Source organism: Ictidomys tridecemlineatus, chromosome 2 (genome assembly GCF_052094955.1).
Source record: "Ictidomys tridecemlineatus isolate mIctTri1 chromosome 2, mIctTri1.hap1, whole genome shotgun sequence".
Taxonomy (NCBI): Eukaryota; Metazoa; Chordata; class Mammalia; order Rodentia; family Sciuridae; genus Ictidomys; species Ictidomys tridecemlineatus.
In genome coordinates, this window is record NC_135478.1 from 29,300,953 (window position 1) to 29,326,018 (window position 25,066).

General features: G+C 41.9%; 1 protein-coding gene across 5 annotated transcripts in view; it reads left to right on the forward strand.

Annotated features, from left to right (window-relative positions):
• The window catches only part of Osbpl10 (oxysterol binding protein like 10), a 275,934-nt gene that overhangs the window by 132,353 nt on the left and 118,515 nt on the right, over positions 1 to 25,066 (forward strand). For 3 of the 5 annotated variants that reach the window (XM_078038233.1, XM_078038234.1, XM_078038237.1), the window contains one exon: positions 2,893 to 3,084. The exons of the other annotated variants lie outside the window; for them this stretch is intronic. In XM_078038233.1, the coding sequence (XP_077894359.1) occupies positions 2,893 to 3,084 (192 nt within the window). The remainder of the gene's footprint in view (positions 1 to 2,892; positions 3,085 to 25,066) is intronic. 5 annotated transcript variants of the gene reach the window in all.

A 25,066-nucleotide genomic window follows, 5' to 3' on the forward strand; every position in this document is an offset into this window, starting at 1 on the left:
GGATTGAGGCTGAGAGTAGATGGCTGTTGAAGCTCATTGTGATCGAGATGGATGTAATTCTGGTACCACACATTTCTCCAATTACCTACCCATGCGCTTATTTAAAAAGCTGCACCCAGGTTCCCATCTGTAACTCTATTCCTGTTATGTGGTAAACCAAATCCAGAGAACCTTCACAAATGGTTGTGGCTTTTCAGAATATCCCAGAATTCTGACTTCTACTTGGGTTTCCCACTGTACTCCCCTATCTTAGTGATTTTTAATAAAACAATGAACTGTTAATGTTTAATAATTTTTAAAACTGCCGTTGCCAGAGGCCTGAGGCCAAGACTACTTTGAATAACCACAGTCTGGCTTGTGTTCTTCTGTCTTGTTTCTTATCCCAAATCCTAGGCAGACTTTGGTCTTTTCCTGGAATGTGTTTCTGAGCCCAATTCACTAGCTTTCTTCCTCACTTTTTTGACATTTGTTGCCAAATTAACGTCGTATTACTATCTTGCATATTCAGTGTGTGTATGTGACTGTGTCTTATGTTGTCAAGTTATAAGTAGCTATAGGGAAAACCATCCCATACATTTTTTTTTTTTCCTTTAACGTTTCACAGTAGGATTCTGCTAGGCACATAAGAGGTATTCTGTAAATGTAACACCCAGCATGATTTTTACATATAATTCAACTGCCTTTTCTCAAGCTAAATGAAGCATAGGAACAATTAGAATGTGAATTTTATGTAGTATTAAATTGTCTGAATTTTAATGAAATTTTTAATTTTAATGAAAATATAAAAAGCTGTACAATAGAAATGTCCCCCCCATAACTTCTCATCCCCTGCTTCTCCACAAATAAGTAGCAACTTTATTAGTTTTATGTGTATCCTTCCAGAGTATTTGTTTTCAAACAAATGATTTTAAAAGTGAAAGGAGTTACATTCCACATTTGACACAGAACTTTGCATAGTACTGTGACTCTGCACCTTCTTGCATTTGAACTGTATAGCTTAGAGGTTGATAGAGAACTTTTGAGTATTCTCTTACAGCTTGGTGGTATTCCAAAATGTAGGTATACCATCATTTATTTAACTTGTTCCACAGTGATGAACATTCAGGTTACCATTCTTTGTCATTAAACATACTGTTGTAGTGACTATTTGGTACACGTGGCACTGCATCCAGGTATAGCATGTCTGTAGGACACATCTCCAGATGAGTACATTTGCAGCTGGGTTGGATCTACCAGATCCGCCCCCCCTCCCACCCCAGGTCTTCCAGCTTTCACAAACGCATTTCTCTGTAGCCCTGTTGATGTATTGTGCACTGAGATGCTTGAAATTTTGCCAAATCTTTTGGGTAAAAGATGATGATGTCTAGGTGGGTTCAGTGGTTCATGCCTATGATCCCAGCCACTCAGGAGGCTGAGGCAGGAAGATCACAATTCAATGCCAGCCTTAGCAACTTAGTGAGATCTGCCTCAAAAAATAAAAAGGGATGAGGATGTAGCTCAGTGGTAGAGTGTTTCTGGGTTCAATCCTCAGTAGTACAAAGAAAAAGATGGTGTCTAAATGTATTTACACTTACCCCATGAATACAGTTGAATGTATTTTTTGTATGGTTTAAGCCCTCTTTGTTTTCTGTGAACTATCCACTTAATAAAGATGTGCAGATCCACAGTTTTTACTAGTTTATCACTCGACTCTATTGGTGGTGGTGGTAGAGGTCCTTTTCCCTGCAGAAGTTTCAAGTTTTAGATAATCAAATTTACCTTTGTTCTGGCCTTTGGGTTTCAAAGTGTTAAGCCTTCCTTACCCCATGGCTATACATTTTCTTCTAGTGCTTTTGTTCCTCTTAATCTTTGACCCATTTGGGTTCTGTGCTTGGCAGTTCAGTTGTTGAAAAATTCATAAGAATTACTAAGTTGAGATGCCATCAAATTGGAATTTGGTTGACATGATACTATAGATTGAAATGTGAGCCCTGGTGTGTTAGTCAGCTTTTTCATTGCCATGACTAAAAGACCCAATGGAGAGCAATTTTAGAGGAGGAAGAGTTTCTTGCGGGGGGGGGGGGGGGAGGGCTGGGTGTCATGGTTTCAGAAGTCTCGGAGTATAGAAGTATAGATGGCCAACTTCATTCCTCGGGGCTTGAGGTGAGGCAGAACATCATGGTGGAAGAGGGTGGTGGAGGGAAGTGGCTCACATCAGAAAGCAGACAGCAGACTCCACTTGTCAGATACAAAATACCTGAAAGGCAAGGGTTGAGCCTTAACATAATCATATCACTTCTAAGCCATCTTGCGTTATCTCACACATGAGATTTTGGGGGACACCTTACATCCAAACTATAACACCTAGACTGACAAAAAATGTGGGTGGATAACTTGGTGTACTCCTTCATGTAGCAAACATTTAAGTACTGAAACAATTATTGTCTGCTGGGCCTTGGAGGATATCAAGATGAGAGTGAACAAATCCGACAGTCTCTGGACAATGAGGATGATCTTGTTGCAGTCCAGTAACAGCAGGGAGAGGCTGTCCAGAGCAGGGAATATGGAGCTGAGTCTTGAAGGTTTAACTGAAGTTTGCCAGCCAGGAGGGGAAGGGTATTCCAAGAAGAGGAAATAAAGCACGAGCCCTTAGAACCTGGGGCCATTTTCAATAGCTCTTCATGGCCATAGCATAGGACAGGAGAAACGGCAAGGGATGGGAGCAGGTCAGTTGATGGAAATTATGTGAGCATCTTTCCTGTTCGGGCATGTGGTGCTGTTGCACCCGCCCAGTGCCTTATCCTTCTAATCGGGAAAAGGGGAAGATTAAGAGGCCCCAGATGAATGGAAGGCAACCCTTGGTCATGTTTTGCAGGTCAGTTATTGAGTCTTGACCCCTGTTGCTTATTCTAGAGTACTCCAAGCTCCCGAAGCCGAAGTCTCACTTTGCTCCCCCATGGAACACCCAATTCTGCGTCTCCCTGTAGCCAGAGACACCTCAGTGCGGGGGCCCCCGGTGTTGTCACAGTCATGCATCACAAGTCGCCTGCAGCTGCCCGAAGAGCCAAGAGTCAGTATTCCGGCCAACTTCACGAAGTCAGAGAGGTAGGCTTTGCTCTCCTACGAAGTTAAGTGGCTCCTGGGAGTTGGGAACTGCATTCACCTTGGCTCTGCCAATTGCTCTTCCTTTGGATCATCTTGATTTACCCCACTCCCCCAAAAAGGACCAGTGGTCAATCTCCCAGCCACATGGCCATGACTATCATCTTGTTTTTTATTTAAAAAAAAAAAAAAAGTTTGCTGCTTAGGTTAAGCAAGTTGTTGAGATGTCTGGTATAGCTCAGAAAGCAGAGAAAGCAAGCCCACAGAAATGTGGGTGCCCCAGTACTGTCAGTTACAAAGTAGCCACACTCCTAGCAAAGATGAGATGGTGCAAAATCGTGGAGACCCAGGAAGTAGTTCTAGGTGTTTGGAAACTTGGGAGCGTTCAACATGGAGCTGATCTCCCCTCTGTTCTGCCTTGCCCGCAGACACTCAGGTGTGTTGGATGGTGAAGAGAACACTGATCTTAAAGTCAGAAGACTGTTGTTTAAGAGCAAGTCTTTTAACAGCTCTGAACCTCAGTTTCTGCTTCTGTAAAACAAAGCTGGCTTTACCAGCCTCTGGGTGGGAGGGGAATGGGAGGATATCTTGTGATTTGCCCATGAAGCTCTTTAACCGATTTATAAAAGCAACATGAGATTCTTTTCTTTTTACTTGTGAAATTAATTCTGGAAGTCATCAGTTTGGGGATACAAGATCCATAATATTCATACACTCCTTTGCAATCATTGTGGAGAACAGACCATCTAAAATGACGTTGGTCCTAACTCTAGTTGAGTATGGAGGCTTTTTGCCTCGTAGCTTACTTGTGCCCTGGCAGCTTGTCACCTTATAGAAGGTAGTGGAGCCTCCCTCTATATTTCACAGGAGAATGGGATCTTGGACCAGGGTCTGGCTGCTGCCCGAGTCAGCAGTGTATCTCTAAAACTGTTTAATTATTAATCCATATTAATTGCACAAAAGGGGTCAGGTGTGACATTTTCATATGTGCATAAAATGTACTTTGTATCTTTCCCCCTTGCTGTTCTGTTTTTTAAAATGACATGAGCCAGGCAATGTTCTGACGGCTGGCTGTCTTGGCCCGATTCTGGCCCAGGGTAGGAAATTAAAAAAAAAATCTTCTGAATCAAGTCTGGAGACACACATTAAAGGTCAAGTTTTTAAAAGAAGGTATTTGTGCATGTGTATAAACATGTTTAATTACTGTATAATGGTTATGTCTTTGCTTTGTAAGGTATATAGAATAAGTCTATATTGTAAAAAGAGATGTAAAGGACAAAAGTAAAATTTGCCTATAAGCTTACCTCCCTATAGGAAACTACTGTCACCTTTACTTGAATTTACCTCTGAATTTTTTTTTTGCTACATTTATAGGTATGTAAAAAATTATCTCTATGCTATGATCTAAATTTCATAAATGATTATATACTGCTTTTTTTCTTTTGTTTTTGCTCTTTCTGCCTATGGGGGTCATATTGAAGCTTCTCATGGAATTATTTAAAAATAAGTGACTTCATAGCAATTGGTTTTTGCACCTTTGGGTGACAGTATGTGTCTTCAGGTTGCTTTTATGTATTGATGACCTTTCTTGCTGAAAATTTTGGGGGAGACTTTTTGAGATGTAAGTATTGGCAGTCAAGAGAACTTTAGGGTGCTGAGCTCCCCTACAAGGAGTTGAAGGTTCTGGTTCTTGGTTATCATGTCCATTGTGATCCCACATTGGAGAAGGGTAGCTGTCATTTTATGAGATGGCCAGATCCACCTTGGGAATAACCTGAGCAAATCTCGCCCCTATCAGAAAGTCCTGCACTTATTAAAAGGTCTTTATACTCTGAAATTAAGTTCCACTGTGTTTATCTACAATATAACTAGAAGAAAATGGAATAGCATTTTTAACCCAGCTGTATAGGGAAGATAAACTTATGACCACTGAAGCAATGGAGAAAGTCATCATATACAAGACAAATGTGCCTGAATATCAGGAGAATAAAAGAAAAATAGCCCAACCAAAGGCAATAGAATAAATATTAAATGGAATTCCATAGCATGGCTGAAAATAATGGGACAGCTTAAAAGATAGAGTGGTTACTATCTAAAATATGAAGAATTGAGATACCAAAGGTCAGAACCCAAAGTCCTCATAGGAGGCGGTTGAGAGGAGTTCAGGGGATTCAATGTCGTGAGGAGTCTGTTCGTCCTCATAGCATTTGAGAAACAAAAGCTAAGAACATTGTTGATGAAGTTGAGAGTTAATTATAGCCTATTATTGGTTGGGGTGTTCAGAAATGTTGGCAGTATCATACATCACGACAATTTAGTGATGTATAATAAAAGCCCAACAGAAAACTGCATTGCCTTTCACCCATATAGTCCCTATTGGAACAGTCTCTTGTGGAAACTATGGAATTAAAGATAATAATTTTGATAACCCTCTTACTAGGTCATAGGTCCAATTCAATATATTATAGGAATGACTATGTAAACAGCAATGTAAGATAATAACCATAGCAATTTAAGATGTCATGTTAGTGGTGCTGCTACATGGACAAGAACACATGAAACAATGAATATGCAGAGTAATGTACGCATGATAGATCCTATGTCCATTTTAAAAAAAAAAAAAATCTCCAGGTGAAACAGCATTTCCTCAAAGCTTGGATTTTACCTTGTAAGCTAGATCTGGGAAACCACAAAGTGTTACAAAGTTATGCAGCAAGAATATTCCTAAAAGCGGTGATATGACTATCGCTGTTTCATAAATGCCCCTCCTTGAAGGCATATAATCTCAGAATAAAGGGCCACATGTTCATAAAATTTAACTTATTCATACTGCATTTCTATTTTATATGTATCATCCTGCACTAGAAGACAGTTCATTGGAGACTGGTCCTGACGTCCAGATCTGTTCTCAAAGCACTGGTTACTCCCAATTCTGACTTCAGAAACATCTCAGTCCAACATCTTCATGGCCATTGCCAATCTCCCTTCCATTTCATTCTTTACTGTTTCCAGGAAACCAACTTCCTCAGTGTGTTAAAGCATTTTTCTATCAACATCTTTTTGATTTCCTGTTGTCACCAGGATAAAGGTCAAGCCCGTTATTCTGCAAAGGGGGCCTTTTGTAGTTTGTACACTCTGGGGCTTCCCTGGTCTGCATGTTTCTCCTTAATTCTCTGTCTTTTACTACTCAGTGGGATACACCTCAAGTGGAACCTTGTCATGATAGAAATGTTCCATTTCTTTATTTTCCACTAAGAGTAACCACCAGTTACATGGGGCCAATGAGTTCTTGAAATGTGAATAGTCTGAATGTGGAGCTATGCTCTAAATATAAAAAGCACACTAAATTTTAAAAAGTTAGTGTAAAACAGGGTAAAATGTTAACATTTTTAACAACCTTAGTATTTCCACTGATAATGTGGAAGTGATTGTTCAGCTAATGAAAATTAAAAATCATGGCATCTGTTTCTACCTTTTTTAAATCGTGCAACTAGAAAACTAAGTTATGTACATGTCTCACGTTTGGCTTGCTTTATTTCTCTTGGATAGCACTGCTCTAGAGTGTGAACTTGCTCACTCATGCACCCCTGCATTCATTCTGCAGGTACTAATTGAGCACCTTTCTTTGTGCCAGCCACTGGAGCCTTTTGTTAAAGGCCACATCTATCCTTTCTTCCAGCCCCAGCATGATTGCTAGACATGCTGGTTGAACAGAATGATCTAAGGGTCCATTCTGTAGCTGTTGGAGCATTTTAAAAATGGAATATGGAGGCACTTGGGAGCTGCTCATATAACTGAATGAACTGTAAGAGAAGCAACCTGGCGATGCTTTTGAGGGTTGTCGGGTTCATTGGGTCTTCTCTGGTAGCATTGGTGACTGACTGTACAGCCAGATGACTCTGTGACCAGGGACAAAAGTGATATTGGCATGAACCTCTGTGTGCACCATGGAATTGTTGTATAAAAATATATTTTTTTAAAAAATGAATTTGACTCCAACTATTTAAGCATGTGATGATGGAAATGTATGACATTTGCTGTATCTTTTTTTTTGGCTTTTTTGACTTTTAAATCTTTAATCCTCATGACAGGTTTTTTGTGTAGCTCACATTTAAATAGATACGAGTTCAATTGATACAAGGACAGGGTAATTTTCATGAAATTGTTTACTTTCTGAAAAATTATAACCCAAACACGTGCATGTGCATGCATGTGTGTGTGTGTACACTGAGGACTTTTTTTAGTTGTGACATTTGAGACTTAAAAAAAAAATCACACTTAATTCAGTAGGGAGACTTTGGATTTTTGTAGCTTGATGGGAGAAAAGGTCGTGCTGTTGAATGGAAATGAGTGTGTGCAGCGCATAAATCTGGATTTAATTAAGCTTCTGATGATTTATTGGCAAATTAGAGTTGTTCTTTTAAACTTCTTAGAATTCTTATATATTTTGCTTCCAGGCACACATACTATGGAAGAAAGAGCTGTCGGTTCTACTGGTTTATACTGGGTAGGGAAACTGTGTTAAGGTAATATAATTTTAATGTGGTTTTAAACAAACCTTTTATGGAGACTAATTTATGGAGATGTGTTTATGTGGCTCCAGCTATGTGAATTTATGTTGCTTCATGTAATTTCAATGTCATATTTACTTGATACACATACACAGGGAAGATCCTTTAATTAAGTTGCCATCTTTATAAATGGATATTGACTCAGGATGGTCTGGTTGGATCATGGTTCACACATAGCCATAGTAAATGTCTGATCAGAAACCTTGATTCATGGACAGCCTCTGCTATGGAAGCAGTAACTGTAAACTACCTCCCTAATGAATTTTATTAGGTGATCAATTTTAAGGTAGTGATCTGCATTGGTGGCATTGAATACAGACCACCCCATCACCAGGGAAACCACATTTAGTATAGCAAGTGCATTTATCCTTTGTGCAAACAGTGATGACTTCTTAAAAATGCCCAGAAGTAATCCTCCCATTCACTTTTTTGAATAATTGATGACAAGTAACGATAGCATGTATTCCTGGTAGCAATTTGCCATCTCTCGGTGTATGTTGGCTCCAGACCTCAGTTTTCAAAAATTGATGTGGAGGTAGTTAAAAATGGTCATTTCCAAATGTTTTTAAAGGAGAGTGTTATTTTCAAATAAAAATATTGCAGATCCTTACAATGTCAAAACAGGTGAAAGTGGCATTTTATTACTTTAGAAAACAAAATGGGCATTTATTGATCATGAAATAAGTTGGCTGGAATAGTGAGGATTTATGATCCCCATTGCTATCCTCTGCATCTGTAAAATGTGAAACAAATAGCTATACAATCTGCAGAACAGCTTGGGATCCTGAGAGCACAATTTGAGGGCCATTGACTTTGGCGTTAACCAACAGTATATCAGGTGAACAAAAGAGAACACTGAGATAATGGCTTCCTTTGTCCCTCTTCTCTTGAACTGCTGTCCTGGGAGGAGGCCCTCATCCTGTGTGGGGAAGGCTGGGTGGGATGTGGGAGGTAGAGGTGGCCAAGTGCATGCTCAATCTCAAAAGTAACTGCCTCTTCCAGAATACCAAAAATGTCCATAAGTTTCTACTCCTCACTGAGTGTTCTTTTCTTTATCTAAGCTGGCTGTAATGCAGATTCTTTTCCCACTTTTATCCCTTATTTCCCAAAAGTCCTTTTCTAATCCTGTTTATTCTGACTAGGCTTTTTTTTCCTATTTTATAATGTTTAGAAATCATGTATTGTTTAAGTGAAGGAAGAAGAGTTGGATGTTGAAGTTTTTTTTTTAACCTATTTATTTCCAAGCCTTAGTATAGCACCTAGCATATAGTTAGGTGCTCAATTAAAAACTTGAGTGATTTCCCAAAGAGAATCGTAACCTTTGGGAAATACTTCTCCGAAGACATGATTGAAAATCTTTTTAAGGAAGGAGTTTCTAACCTTGCTGCATGTACTTATGAGTTATGGCCCCCAAATGGCAATGTTTTGATACACAGCTGTATGATACACAAATGGTGGCTACCTTCCACTTCAGCCACAGCATGCCTAGGTGTGTTCTCTCAGTGCTGAGTATGCTTCAAGTCTACCTGTTTTAGCAAATACCTCTGGTATGTGTGGGTTTTTTTCTTTTGGTGGAGGTACTGGGGATTGAACCCAGGGCCGTGTGCATGTGAGGTAGGCACTCTACCAACTGAGCTATATTCCCAGCTCCCCACTAGTCTATCGACTCCTTTCTCAAAGTCATGGCTCCTTTCGAGTTAGGGTGACACCTACGTATCTAAATCATAATAGTACAGGAATGAGCCAATGCAAGAAAGTTTAAAGGTGAAATGATTGTGCTAATTAAGTTATGGCTCTCTTAACCCAGTCTACTGATGGAAATTAACTGAGTGGTAACTATGCAAGTAGGGTGTGGCGAGAGGAGGTGGGAAACTGGGGGCATGCCTTTGGTATATATTTTCACCTTTACATTTTATTCCAATGAAAATCATAAAGTTAAGCAATTTACGAAACATACACATGGTGTACATGCTGGAAACTACAAAATTCTGATGCAATACATCAAGGACTTAAATAAATCAACCTAGTATTTTTCATGAATTGAAAAACTCGGCATCATAGGAAAGTCAATTCTCTATCTTATACAGTTTTAACTCAATGTTCCAAACTCCAAGAAATCTTCTTGTACATGTAGACAAGATGATGAAATATATATGGAAAGATAAAAGGACTAGAATAGCTAGTTTGGGGGGTGGGTGGGGCAAAATGAGAGGAATTAGTCTACCCAATTTCAAGTTGCACTTTGTAATTATAGTAATTGTAATCATGTGGTACTAGTGGAAGATAAATGGAGCAGAATGGGGAACCCAGAAGCACATCCATAAAAATGTCTAATTGATTTTTGGGGAAATGTGCAAATTCATTTCCCTGGAGGAAAGATAGTGTTGTCAGAAAACGATGCTGGAGCAGTTGGACATGCATTGGGGTATACTTTCCTTGGGTATTTTGGTCTCAATGGTGAAAGAGCTGGCTAAATAATCAGTGTTCATAGCCTCTATAACATGAGCAAAGCTGTTTCTTATTGTTGGGATCTTACTTGTGTCAAGTTTTACTTGCATTATTATCAAGTCAGCCTTGATGGGTCCTCTCATTGTTTCCATCTTATAGATGGAAAACTGAGGAATAGAGGCTGAGGCAAAGAGAAGTGTATCAGCAGGGTTCAGTCTAACTCCCTGCCCACAAGTTGACTTTTTTGCAGTTCCCATGTTGAGTTTGACTATAATCTGAAAACATTAAATGGAAAATTCCAGAAATATGAATGTTCTAAAATTGTGCACAAGGGATGTGAATCGTTTGTTTGGTGTATCCATACTGTGAATGATAGCTGCCTAGTAGCTATCCCCATTAGCAGATCGACTGTTGAGGTACTGCAGCTCTTGTGTTCAAGCAACTCTCATTTTAATAATGACCCCAAATGCAAGAGTAATGACACACCGTAGGCACCAGATCATAAAACTTGGGAATGCAGGTTGACCATGGCACTAGTACTGTATGCTACAGAGACTACAGGAAAAAACATGGAATTCGGTTCTTTCCAGTTTCAGGCATCCACTGGGGGTTTTGGGATGTATCCTTGTGGCTAAGGAAAGGCTGCACAACAAGAATTGTACTGCAGGGAACTGGTTTACCCAGTTGTGGGACTGTCCAAGATGGTTCTAGAACCTATTGGGCAGCCATAGTGGTATTATCTACAGACACAATCTCCAGGAAGCCTGGGCTCTGTACTTGCAGCTGTCAGTGAACTAGGCCCACCCAGACTGTCGAGGTAATCTCGCTTATTTAAAGTCAATTGATTACTAATTTGAATTGAATCTCCAAAATCTTTTGCAGAAGCATCTAGAGTCATGTTCAAGTACGTGGGGATTATAGCTTTGCTAAGTTAAGGCCAAGAGACATCGAAATGAGAGTCAAACAAATGAGGTGGTTGATCCTGGCCAAATGGTTGAGGGACTTGGACACCTCAGTCCATGTAGATGACCAGATACTACTGTCACATCAGAGGTGGGGACTAGAGTGGTGGCAGCTTTCAGGACCAGGGCTGCCTTGTTGTCCTGAAAGTGTCTGATGCACATGATCTCTGTACCCTTCCTCCTGCCGCCTGGTACATGTCATACCCCAGTGAGGTCTTGATGAATTTAGTTACTTGAGCAAGTCACCAGAACATGGCAGCTTTTATAGCATTCAGACCAGTAACCTCAGTTCCTGTCCTTGGCCAAGTCATGTCACATGTATGGTAAGTGGAAATATCCAGCTGGCTTTTCATGTTGACGGATGATGGGAGTAAAAGTGGCTGGCAGAGGGTGGCAAAAGTAGGTGCAGGTCGTTACAGATTCCCAAACGTGCCAGGTTGCTGCCTAAAAGAATGGAAAGGCCCCAGAGCTGCTGCAATCTACCCTCTGACTTCTCCTGCTGTACAGGCAGAGGAGGGGATGTGGTACCCAGGGGAAGCCTCCAGCAATCCTCTTTCTCTCCAACCTCCACCTCTTTGTGAAGCCTTCCCAGCCTCTAACACTAGTTGAATGGAGAAGCCAATCTCCCAGTTGCAGACTCTGTCCTTCCCTGAACACAAGGGCTGTCCAATCCCAAGTGCTGTGTACTCTGCAAAACATGAGTGTCTTGGTTAATTGGCCCGTATGTACAGGGCCATGATTTATACCTGAGAGGGTCTGCTGGCAACCCCTGGCAGTCTCTGAGCACTTCCTGCCCTGGCCACTAGTGACTAAAAGAGGAGAGGGAGGCTCAAGTAGCTAATTATGACCAGTTTATTGAGTTTTGTTCCTTGTGACTCCACCAACCTGACCACAGCTGATCAAACCAGATGTCTCTACATAGTGTTCCAGGCCAGCTGCTGGATTTGAGGTGATCTTAGAACTCTGAGGAGGGCCATGTGGTTGAAGTGAGATTGACTGCCCCTTTGGGGAGTATGAATGGGAACTAGGCAGAGGCCAAGAGGTGAAATTGATGCCAACAGAGAGTAAGCAACCAAGTCACAAACTGGTGTCTTCTAGTCATGGTATGAAGTTGTGAGAGTTGCTATGGAGTTGCGTTAGTTAGGGTTCTCCAGAGAAATGGAACCAGTAAGGATACGTGTACATGCAGAGTGAAAGGTTGGTTTAAGGAATTGTTTCGCCTAATTATGGAGGTTGGCAAGTAGAAAATCTACCAGCTGATCTAGAAGTCCATGCTGTAGTTCAAGTGTGAAGGTACCTGCTGGAAAAAATTTTCTTACTTGAAGGTCAGTCTTGTTCTGCTTAGGCCTTAACTGATGGACAAGACCCATTCAAATTATGGAGGGCCATCTGCTTTACTCAGGGTCCACCAATTTAAATATTAATATTGTCTAAAAAACACCTTCCCAATAACATCCAGAATGTGTGACCAAATATCTGAGCATCATGGCTCAGCCATGTTGACACAGAACTAACCTTCCCAAGCATCCTGACCTTTTCTTCTCCTTGTAGTCTTACTACCCATGTCTATTCCTTGAGGTCCCCTCATCTCATTTCTGGAAAGCTCAGGGAGTCTATCACCAGTCCTACCATGCATGGCTACTGTGTGCTCATGGGTAGGTCCAGAGCTGGTCTAATATGGGGAATGGAATGATGCATATAACCTGGCTTTTGTCCATGGACCTGATAATCTAGGTGACTAACATGACAGTTGTGTGGTTCACTGGTAATAGAAATGGCAATAGGAATTCACTAGAGGGTGAGCCCACCGTGTAGACTGACCTTCTATGTGGACCTGTATGCTCTGGGCTCCACAAGTCATCAGGATCCTGAAGAGTCAGCCCATTAGGACTCAGCATCCAGAGCACACTGAATCTGTGCCTTCCAAACCCTTCTTCCTCAGGGTTGCTTACAGAGAACTCGTGGTTCAGTTGCCTTCGAAGCTTGTACTCAGGAGCTAAGTGGAAAGTTATTTTGTATTGCAATAACACGGGAGGTTATTCTGCCTGTTTTTACCTCATGTGGTGATTGAATACAAGGAGCTTTTATTCACAAGTTCTGAGGCCTCAATGTAGTAACTGTGGGATGTCGAGGGAGTGGTCCAGGAGAGAAGTTGGTGAACCTCATCCTGTGGCACACAAGCCACCCTTGGTCCTTTTGTTCTGTGATCTTAATCTGGGTGATGTCTGCAGAGGGTGTTTTGTTTTTTCCCAGTGGTTCATTCTGTTATTTTAAGATATGACAGATTCTTGAACACCCAGTTGTCATGTTCTGTTTTCAGCAGAATAGGATACTCTGGTGATTCCCCTCCCCGACCTCCAGCACATGCTGAAGTATGATAAGACTGCATGTTAAATACAACAATTTTCATAACTAGCCACCTCTCCAAGTTGCCCTGTCAGGACTGTAATCATTTCTTGTTGCTTTGATCTGAATTTTTTCTAGTCTTTTTAAGGTGTAACAGCTTCTGCTTCTACTTTAGTATTAGAAATTGAGCATCAAAAACTACCCTGATTATCATGCATAACACAACACACCCAAACATGTCAGCTTAAAACTGCAACAATTTTTATTTTTCTTAGGAATCAGCAATTGAGGCAGGGGTGCAGGAGCCCCTGTCTCTGCCCCATGGGTTCTGGGGGATTCCTGAAGGCAGACACAGCAAGAGTTGAGGGTATCTCCCTGTCTGCATATAGTCTCAGGGCCTCCACACAGACTCTAGTGCGGTAGCTCTCAGATTTCTTTATGTGGTAGCTCAGGACTCCAGGAACAAGTGTTCTGGGATAGAAAATAGTTGCTAGTATCTTAAAACCTGGGACAGGAAACTAGCATATTGTCAACTTCTGCTATATTTTATGGTTCATACAGAATCTGCCAAGATTCCAGGGGAGGGGACAGAGGCCCTATCCCTCAATGGGAACAGTATCAAAGGAGTTTTGAAAATATGTCTAACAAGACATTTTTGAGTTTTATGTGTACCAGTATAGCATGAATGGTCCTGTATCCCTTCCTTGATCTTTTTCTCCCAGGTTTTAAGACTATGGGAGTCTACTGGCATTGCCACAGCAATGAACTAAGTGCCTTAAACAATGGAAATCTATTTGCATAGTTCTGTAGTTTAGTGAAATCAAAGGGATGGCAAGGTTGGTTCCTTCTACAAGCTCAGAGCATGATGAGCATGATGTATTCCAAGTCTCTCTCCTAGCTGCTAGTGATTTCTGGCAATCTTTGGTGCCTCACCCCAATTTCTGGCTTCTCCTTGGGTGTCTGTCCCTGCTCTAGTAAGGCCCCCAGTTATTGGATTTAGGGCCATGCTGACCTCAAATAATTTCATCTTAATTAACATATCTTCAAAGATGCTATTTACAAATAGGGCTGCATGAGTGGGCTGGGGATGTCTGCCTTCTAACCTTTGCTCTAAACCAAGAGAGGCTTTGAGGATAGGTTTGTGGATGGGACCAGATGCTTGAACAGAGACTCAGGCTTAAGTTTATTATTTAAGCTGTGGGTGGTGACAAGATCCAGTGTGTGTGTTTGTGTGTGTTTGCTTGCTGTGTCTGGATTCTTGGTTTGCATGGTAGATTCAGTATTATAGACGTATAACTGAAGAAAAGCTCAGGTGTATTAAATGCTAACGTGTCTGTATATACTGTGAGGTAGGTTTCTTTCCCATTGAACACACAAGGACCTTGAAGCTTAGTGGGGCCAAGCCACATGTCCAGGTTCATGCCAGTAGAAGTAGCTGTGCTAGAGCTGGAGCCTCGGGAGGTCCACCCTGGAGCCCTGATTCTGAACCAAGTGCACAAAAGCCATATGTACCTGCACTCTGTCTCCTCCCTTGCCCTATTTTGCCTCAATTGCTAGATAGTGTCAGGGCAGGAACAGTGATCATAGCATGTGCCACAGATTTCTTTATGTGTAATTTCAAGGCTCTGGTTGGTGTCAAAGGCAACAACAGAAATTTCTAAGGTTTTTACATAACATTCAATACTTTGTTGCATGTGCAGTTTTATAGAAGAAAAAAATTTCTCTAGTGCATGAGATAAAATGAACTAGTGTGGGTTGTGCTGGATGCAGTGGTGCATGCCTCTAATCCCAGAGGCTTGGGAGGCTGAGGCAGGATGATCGCAAGTTCATAGCTAGCCTCAGCAACTTAGTATGACCCTCTCTCAAAATATAAAAAAGCGCTGGGGATGTGGCTCAGTGGTTAAGCACCCCTAGGTTTAATCTCCACTACAAGAAAGAAAAATGTAGCATGGCTTACAAGGCTGGTTGAGACCCATGTGAGGAATCGGGTCTGTGTCCTGGGCCCATGAACTACTGTGTGAATCTTGGGCAAGTCCTTCGACCTTTGTTCCCATCTGTGAAATAAAGGCATCAGGCTGGGTCACTAGCTCAAAGATGCTTTGGTCTTGACTTCAAGTTAGAACTTGATTTCACAGTCAAAAGGACATTATAGGGTTTTTTTTTTTTTAGTTGTAAATGGACACAATACCTTTATTATGTGGTGCTAAGGATCGAACCCAGTGCCCCATGCATGTGAGGCAAGCACTCTACCACTGAGCCACAACCCCAGCCCCACATTATAGGGTTTCTTAAGATAACTACTCTTTGTAGCTACTTGCATGTTTTGATTATTCTCCCCAATGCAAGAGAAATCTTCAAAAAAAAAAAAAACACCCTATATTTTTGGAGCAATTCCTCATATTTCTTCCTTATATTGGAGAGATTCCAATGTTAAATTCATAGAAGGCGATTTATACCGGTGGTTTAGTAGGGATGAAATAAGAATCTTAAAAGTGAACAAACTTCTGTGCTATATTTTGAAAGGAATATAGTTTGTATCATTTTCGTGCACATTTTTATATCTAACATAAAAATAATTGTCCTTCTGACAGGCTATGGGAGAAATCATTTGTCACCTATTGTATAACAGATTCTAAAAACTTATAGACCAGTTTTTGAAATAGGATAGTTGCATTAAACCACTTGGGAAATATTTGATTCAAGAATCAGAATTGGTGGTAGGGAAAGGTGCTCAGTCCTGGCTGGGGGAAGTTAACCAGGCACTAAGCTGGTTTTGTGTACAGAGTTCCTCGCCAGGCAGGGCCTCCTTATCAAAGGGCCCTCATTCTTCCTAGGCATCTCTACCAAGCCCTCCCTGTGAAGAGGGGCTTGAAGGCCCTCACTTTGTCTCGAGTACTGTTTCCTGCTCCCTCATTGAGGGACTCCCCTGAGTCTCCATCTACACCGACACATCTGATCTTTGCTGGGGGAGCTGGTACCTTTTCTCTGCTTTGTCCCTGATTTATACCATTGTGGTAAGTAATGTTAAGACTTGCTCACTGCTTTCTAGTTGGCTTCTCATCCTAATTGACCTGGCAATTCCTGACACTCTTGATAAACCATATAGGGCATTTCTAGATTTTGGCTCTTATGATGCTATAGGGAACACTCGTGTTCATGTGTTAATGAAGGCAAGTGGGGAATCCTTGGAATCACAGACAATTGCTTGTTGGGACCAGTGTTAACCCCCCCCCCCCCCCCGTGAAGTTGGAGTGACAGTGTCCTTGCTCCTTGTGGACTTGCCAATTGGCTAGTGTTATGGTTTGGGTGTGATTTGCCCCCCAAAAGCTCATGTATGAGACAATGCAAGGAGTTTCAGAGGAAAAAGATTGGGTTGTGAGAGTCTTAACCCAATCAGTGAATTAATCTCCTGATGGGGATTAACTGGTAACTTGAGGTGGTAGGGTGTGGCTGGAGGAGGTGGGAATTAGAGCATGGCTTTGGGTATATGTCTGTATCTGCTGAGTGGAGTCTCTCTCTGCTTCCTGATTGCCATGTGAGTTGCTTCCCTCTGCCACCTCCTGCCATGTGGTTCCTGTCTCACCTGGAGTCCTGAGGAATGGAGTCAGCTGTCTATGGATTGACACCCCCTGAAAGTGAGCCCTCAAACTCTTCCTTTATAGTTCTGGTCGGGTCACTTAGTCATAGCTGTGAAAAAGCTGGCTAAAACAGCTAGGGAGAAACTGGTACCTCATAATTCTTGTTCAATTATTTTAGGTGAGGTGTCACTTCGTATTTTAAAAGGGCAGTTTTATTTTGATTGAATTTTCTGTGTGGGGATTTATTTGCTGTAAATGCAGGCATCTTGTTTTCCAAAAACATTGAATAGTTTCTTTTCCTGCCAATGTGTTAATACCATTGTTGGTCAGCTTTCTGTTACTGTAACTATTACCCGAGATACTCAACTTATAAAGAGAGAAGGTTTGCTCTTGGCTCAGTTTTGGCGGTTTCAGTCTGATAGCACACACACCCATTGTTTTCACACCTCTGGTTTTTGGGGCAGCACATCATGGCCAGAACTTGGAAGGAAGCAAAACTGTCCACATCATGGCCCAGATGTGGAAGAGGACCACAATTGCCTTCAAGGACATGCCCCCCAATTAACCCCCAGTAGGTCTTACCTCTTGTTTCTCCCACCTCTCCTGTATGCAACTCTGGGGAATAGCCTGCTTTTGGGGCACACTCCAGATCCAACTTTCAGCGACCTCTTAAACCCAGGTACTCTGTATAGTATTTAGTTTATCTCTGGTTTTGATCTTTCTTGTGATTCTTTGTCCTATCTGTGGCTAGAACTATAATTTTATTGTCACTTTAGATGCTCTCCATGTCTGATGGAGCAGCACACCCTCACTGACCTGCATCACACAGTGCTGTCTTCACTCCTGGACGGTGGTTTTTCTGTTAGAACTGTACAGTCAGCTCACTTGGTTCTTACAAACACCCTGGCTGCCATTCCTCTGTTGGCATTTTTGTCAGGACTGCATTAAATTTAAATGTTCCTTTTAAAAAAAATTGATATCTGACTGATAGCCTTCCCAAGAATGAGAGGCATGGCCTTGTATCCTTCAATTGGAGTGTTCTTTTGTATCCCTCGGGAACATTTTAAAGCTTTGGATCTACATGTTCCTTTAAATATTTATCCCTTTTGTTGCTTTTGAAAAAGACTTTATCCATTCTATATTCTTGATGGGGTGGCTTAGTTTATTCCTTCAAATATATTCTATTGTCATTTCTCTTTTTTGGGGGGGTTTCAGATATGCAATCTTGATTTATTGCAAATAGTGATCATTTTGCCTCTTTTTAAAAAATCAGATTTCTTCTCATAATGGTGTGATTGGCATGTCCAAAGTACGTTTAAATAAATGGTGGTTGCAATCATTCCTAGCTCTCTTTTTCCTGGAAATGTTTCTCATATCTCCATCTGACATGGCCACGTGTGTGTGTGTGTGTGTGTGTGTGTGTGTGTGTGTGTGGATATATTACATACACTTCATGATTAATAGTTCTTAGGAAGCTGGAAGAGAATAATTTATTCACTTGATAAATATTATTTCAGGCCTACAGTATTCTGGGCGGGATTCCGGTTGTGGGGGTACGGTGGGAAATGGAGCAGGCAAAGCCTTTGGAGGCAAAAAAAGCTTAAAGTCTAGTGGAACAGACAGGAACATAAATCAAATTATTAATAAATGTTGGGCTCCAGAAGTAAAGTGGGGAGAATGATAGTGTAATGTGATGAATTCAGTGGTAGTATATGGCGTGGTAGTATAATTTAGTTAAAATGGTCAGAAAGGGATGTGGAATTTTTAAGTGTCTCTGTTGCTTTTTTTTTTTTCTTCCCCTTCATCTGTAATCTGAAGTTTTGAATACTTCAACTCTTCCACATGCTTCCTCTGATCCCGGGTTCCGGTCTCCAGTGTCATCCGCAGCTGTAGGTTTTGGAACAAACCTAGTGATTGATTTTTTGCCCTCTCAGTCCACTGGTTGGCATTTGCTTGTTCTCGAATTACTTCCAATACACTGATTATTTAAGAAATGAACTGAATTTGTGAGACAGCAGGGTAATTTATCACCTTGCATAGAGATACTGTTGCTAAGGCAACTGGCTGCATTCTGGTACCACAGTCTCCAAACATGGTACCTGACAAGATCTCTGCCATCCAGCTCTCCTGGCGCTGTCCCAGGGCAGGGCAGCTTCCCCGTGGAGTGTTTACCCCTCTTTTCTCACCCCCTCCAGGCTCCTGTCAGACCTGCTGGGACAAGAGAAAAATGGGACGTCAGCCTTGGTGAATACAAGGAATCGTACTTTCTCACAAGCGTGACACCTGGTTTCAGGTGACGGATTTGGGTTGAGACTCGGGGGTCACCATAGCTAGTTGCTCAGCTGATAAAATCAGGATGGAAATGTTGACTATGACATCTTCACGCTATGTCAGCAATACCCCCCATCCTCTGTGGTGGTCTGTATGAACGAAAGCTATTAATGCTTTATTATACATGGCCCAGCATCTGTATTTCAATTTTTCAAGTATTTTTCCAACTCTGAAATAATTTCCTATGTCCTATTTTCCCGGAGGAGTTTGGCTCTAAATGTGGCCAAACTATGTCTTACCATCTCTACTGCCGTTGCTCTGTTCCATACCGTTGATGTCTTTCCTTTTAACTGTCTCTGCTTCTGCCATTGGCTGAACCCTGTATTTGCCAAGTTAATGGCCAACGTGAATCTTCGAATGGTGGCATCAGATCACACAGCAGTTAGAAAGCGTCAGTGGCTATCCATGGTACCTACACTAGATTCCAACTCTCTTGCGTGGCCTGTAGGCGCTCTATGACCAGGTCCTAGCTTTGTCTCCAATCTCTTTTCTCAGCCCTCCCCTCTTTCCTGGGTTCCCACACCTAGACTTCCCACTCTTCCTGGCACTTGCCAAGAGACTCCCTCCAGGGTCTCTGTGTTCATTATTTCCCCACATGTCCCTCCACATGGCTCATTTCCTCCTCTTCCAGGCCTCTACCTGATGCTTTCTTCTCAACTCTTTCCCTGAGTACTTAATGATGCCTGCCCCATCATCTGCCCCATCTGTCTCCAGCCTTATTTCATTTTTAAGATGGCACTGACAACTTCATCGTTGCCTGGCGGGTAGGTTGTGTTTATCTGCTCCTTGCCTGTGTTCCATACTAGAATGTGAGACTCCACGCAGTGGGGATTTACTCTGCTGGCTCCTAGCAGATGCTCGATAAATGTATTGAAGGAATGAGCAGCCCTTGCAACTTCAGACTCCAAGCTGAAAGAATACAGAATGGCCATCCCAGAATTTCCTTCCTTTATGCATTTGAGTTCTTTTTCAGTCCTTTAGGGAGAGAGTTTGTGGGGTGGGTGGGTGAGGAAGGTCTTTCTGTAAACATTCATTGGTCAAATAGGAAAATGGCAAATCCTGGAGGTGTTGGTGTAGGATATCTGCTTGGAGACCCTAGGAGGGTCAAGGGTCTAAGGGTTGGGGTCTTTTCCACATCCACGACAGAGATAGATCATTACCGGATAGAGGTGAATGATAGAATGGTGGTATGGGTTTAGGCTAAGCATTCAGAACGCCGGAGTCCAATTTCTGACTGCCATTTTTAGCTGTGTGACATTGGGAAATTGAGCTCATCAGTTACATGTGGGAAGATCTTCAGAAATGCAGATAATGATGTCATTTCTTAGACTTATTTGAAATTGAAGGAGAAATGCATGTTTGGCACAGAAGATCTCCTACCTCTGACTACCTCTGAGGGTGTTCTCAGGAACACTTCAATGCTGCTGGAGTCTCTTGATTGCGAACTCGTAAATCCTCTTGGGCTGGGGGAGCCGTTCTTTCCTTTGGTTGGTCTGCAGAGAGGCTGCTGGACCCCGCGGACCTCAAAGAGAATCTTGTTAAAGGAAGACAACTCCTGAGGCAGCATGTAGTAGCTGAGCATCCAGGGTCTTAGACTGCAGGAGTTAGTGCCTGTTTGCCGTTTGGACATACTTTGGTATTTAATCTGGATTGTTGCTCTTTATGTCTTGCCTATAAGATCAAAAGGGCTCAATTTGTTAGTTGGGTGTGCATGGAAGAGAGAACCCATTCATTAGTCATTTCAAATTATATAACAACATGCATGACTGCACACTTGGGTGAAGGTTGAATGCAAAATACGAGGCAATTTACAGTTACATTGACTAGTGTTCTTTCAACTGCATGAAGCACTGAGCAATTCCAGTAATAAGCACAAGGACTTTGTGTGAGGAGAGACTGTTGCAGATCCCCAGAAAGGGTTGACATTTGTACTGTTTTAGCAGATTATGGATTTTGTTCTAAAGGTTCATCCTAAAGGAAGAATCTGAAATACCATGCATAAAATAACATGCATAGTTCATTTTCTAAAAAAACAAAACAACAAAAAAAAAAGCACCCTGTAATCCCAGGCCAACTCACTTGAAGTGTGACCAAGAGATATGTCTTAAAGCTGAGAATTACACATCATGATCCTGGACATCTATTATATTAAAATAATAATTATCATGAATTTCATCAACGATGTTGAACACCAGAAAAGTCGAACATGATCCTGAGAACATGACAGTAAGTTGCTCCCTTGGAGGGAGTGTAGCTTGTTTGAATTGAAATCCAATTATTCCCACTGAGCATGCGCACAAAGTGAGACCTGATTGTTTAAAGGTCAAATAAATTGCAGACAAAGGCAGATCTAGGAGTTGGAAAAATGAAGACTTATTGAAGTTGAATGACCTCTCTGAAGTAGTTTACTGATCTCAATGAAGCTTAAACAATTAATGTTGTCATTCATTGTGGTTGGCAGTCAGCACTTTACAGGTTGGTAGAATCTCCCTTAGTTCTCCGGAAGTGCTGGTGTAATGCATGTCTGCCGTGGGGGAGGGAACTCCATCTTTAATGGTTCTTTTGTGGGAAGTTGGTAATTCTTGTTATATCAAGGAGCTTTAGGTATTTGGTTCTCTTCAACTATATACCTGCTTAGTTGGTGGATCACCTTTTTTTTTTCCTAATTAATTACACTGTTTCTTAAAGGCTGCATCATTTGCTAATTAAGAACTTGCAGGTCAGTTGGACTGGCTTTGCATCTCTGCTACTGACCAACTGAGTGATGTTAGGGTGTCTAAGCCTTTCTGCCTTTTCTAATTTGAAAAATGGAGATAATGCTAGAATGTTATCAGGATTAAGTATGTTATGTTGATAGTATCGGGTTGTAATATTTAACATGAGTTGTATACAGGTATTTAATTCTGACATAATCAAGTAAACAAGCATATGGAAGGGATGAGAGAAACTGGACTAGTTCTTCCTTCTTGAAGAAGCTCCAGTTGGATAAATGCTTGAGGAATGAGGGGAACAGAAAATCACTGGGCAAACATCATAGTAATGGTGGTTGTATTCAGAGACACGGATATATGCTAAAACCAGTGGGTTTCAGACTGAAAGTATTTGCATAGTCTTAAGATATCTTGAAACAGGACACAAAGTTGTTACAGAAAGAAATTAGTACTTTCCAGTGGAGAAACCCAGCAGATACCACCATTGCCAAGGGACCAAGGTTGGTGTCACCAGAATGAGACATACCAAATGTGACGCATTGAGAAGCAAAACATCACCCCTGTGAGTCTTGCCAAAAGCACATATAACTTCAGTCTTGGAAATACTGGGGATGTTTTGAAAACAACATTTTGAGAATAAGATCAGAGAAGATAAAGAAGATATGAGAGTTAAATGCAACATGGGATCCTGGTTTGGATCCTGGACCAGAAGGACCAGAAAAAAATTTAGTGAGTGAACAGGTGAAATTCAAACAGGGCCTGATTCAGGTCATAGTATTATATGCATGCAAGTTTACTGATTCTTGATAATTGCTCATTTAGGCATAGATGTGAACCTTAGGAGAAGCTAGATAAAGAATGTACAGAAAACCTCTGTATAACTTTGGCAGAGTTTCAGTAAATCTAAAATTATTTCCAAGTAGCATGTTTTAAAATATCTGGTAGGTTGAGCATCCTGAATCGGAAAAATCTGAAATCCAAAGCCTGGAGATTTTTGAGTGCCATCAGGATGCCACGGTGGGAAATTCTACACCTGGCCCCTCGAGTTGGGTCACAGTTAAAATGCAGTGTGCTAAAAATATTGTATAAAATCACCTTTGGGCAAGGTGTTTATGAAACACAAATGAATTTTAGACTTGGGGTTCTATTTCCAAAATAGCTCATGTATATGCAAATATTCCAAAATCTGGGGAGAAATTCAGAATTTGAAATACTTCTGGCTCTCGGCCTTTTAGATAAGGGAGATGCATCCTGTGTACATGTGAAGTACTTGACAGGTACCTGGAAAGTAGCAGGTGCAGAGTAAACATTACTGATGAGCACTATTAATTCTGCTTCCTTTGGTTTTGGAAGAAGGTCATTATAGATTGCCCTGGTTGTGCCATGGGCTTGGCATAGCTCTGTAGCATCGAGAGGGTGCTCTTATGTGGCAGTCATGTCCCTTGGCAGCTGGATATCAGAGCCTCTCCCCAGAAGAGCTTATGCTCCTGGCTGACCTCAAGCTGGTGCCCCTCTGGGAGATGAGAGGCTGACACTGGTTGTTGGCCCAGTGGAGTTTGGCTTGAGAGCTAGACCATCAGTCTACTTTCTTGTCCCCTTCTTATGAAAATGTCCTATCTAGGGAACAGCTGATGTTTATAGAACACTCTTTGATTCAGCAAAAAAATTGAGAGATTCTGGCTGAATATTTAGAAAGTCCATTTTGTGGAAAAGTATGAGTGTAGCTCAGACGTGGATGTTGTAACAGATCCAAAATGTTGTAACAGATCGTTTAAATGAGGCATAAGAAATCTGTGGAGGGTCCATAAGTGATCAACTAGGGCTGGGCAGCTCTTCCATTATGAGCACTGGCTTCTATTCTGAGCCAAATGTGCCTGTCCAACTAGGATCTTTTCTGAACTAGGAAGAAGAGGGGAAGACGGTAGGTTTCTAATTGTTATTTAAGGAAATGGAGAATTTGAATGTTTTTGCTTTATGCTCGGGAACCATACATAGAAAATGGCCACAAGCTGGGCACATGATGCTCACCTCAGGAGGCTGAGAAAAGAGGGGATAGTAAGTTTGAGGCCAGCCTCAGTCACTTGGCAAGGTCTTTAACAGTTTAGCAAAAACCCTGTCTCCAAATAAGGGCTTGGTGATGTAGCTCTGGTAAAGTGCCCTTGGGTTTAATCCCACCCCGCCTTGCCAAAAACACATGTTTGAGTAATGTGGTTTCTGGCTGTTTAATGAAAAGCCCTACTAAAACCTGGGAAGGGGGTGTTAAAAGGAGAAAAGCAATGGGTGCTAGGAGAGAGGGCACCCTCTTCCAAAAAGTACCTTCTGTCATCTTTATCCAATCCAGAGAGTCCTTGATGGAGGTGCTTGAGAAGCATTTCATATTCCTTCAGTCCTTGTTGCCTGCCAAGAAATAAGATCAAGTTCTCAGAGGTGGTAGTCCAATCATAATCCCGTGGCATGAGAGGAGGATATGGGCACCCTACAGTGGCATTCCATTGAAGGCATTCCTGTCTCTATCCTTTCCCTGCAGTGGAATATAGTGGTCACCCGGGAGGAGGATATTGCAGCACATAGGGCTGCATCTGTGAGAGAGACCCTAGCGAAGGGTTGGGTCCCTTCAGGTTTATACCACAGGGGTCTGTGCCTGCTGTGGCAGACCTCTGCTAAGAAATTGACCTCCGAACCACCTCAAAACACTCAAAAGTGAACGGGGGTGGCTTTGTACCCAGGAAGCAGGCAGGTGAGGAGCCGGAATGGCTAGAGCAGATGGGCCAGGGTGGCTGGGATTGTCATCTGCTCTCAGGTCGGGCCAAGGTGAGCTCTTCACATCTGTTCCATCCTTCCTCTGCACATGGTGTTGCCTGTCGCTATTTGTCTCTGTAGGAAACTTTGAAGACTTGGAGACCCTAACAATTTCATCACCGTCTCACAGAGACATCTTTGCGGTATTCTTTGGATCAGTTTAGTTTTGCCTGAGGAGAGTTCCCAGCCATTCTCCTAGCAAGTTGCTGACTCTCCTGCCTGACCTTCAGCACCCAGGG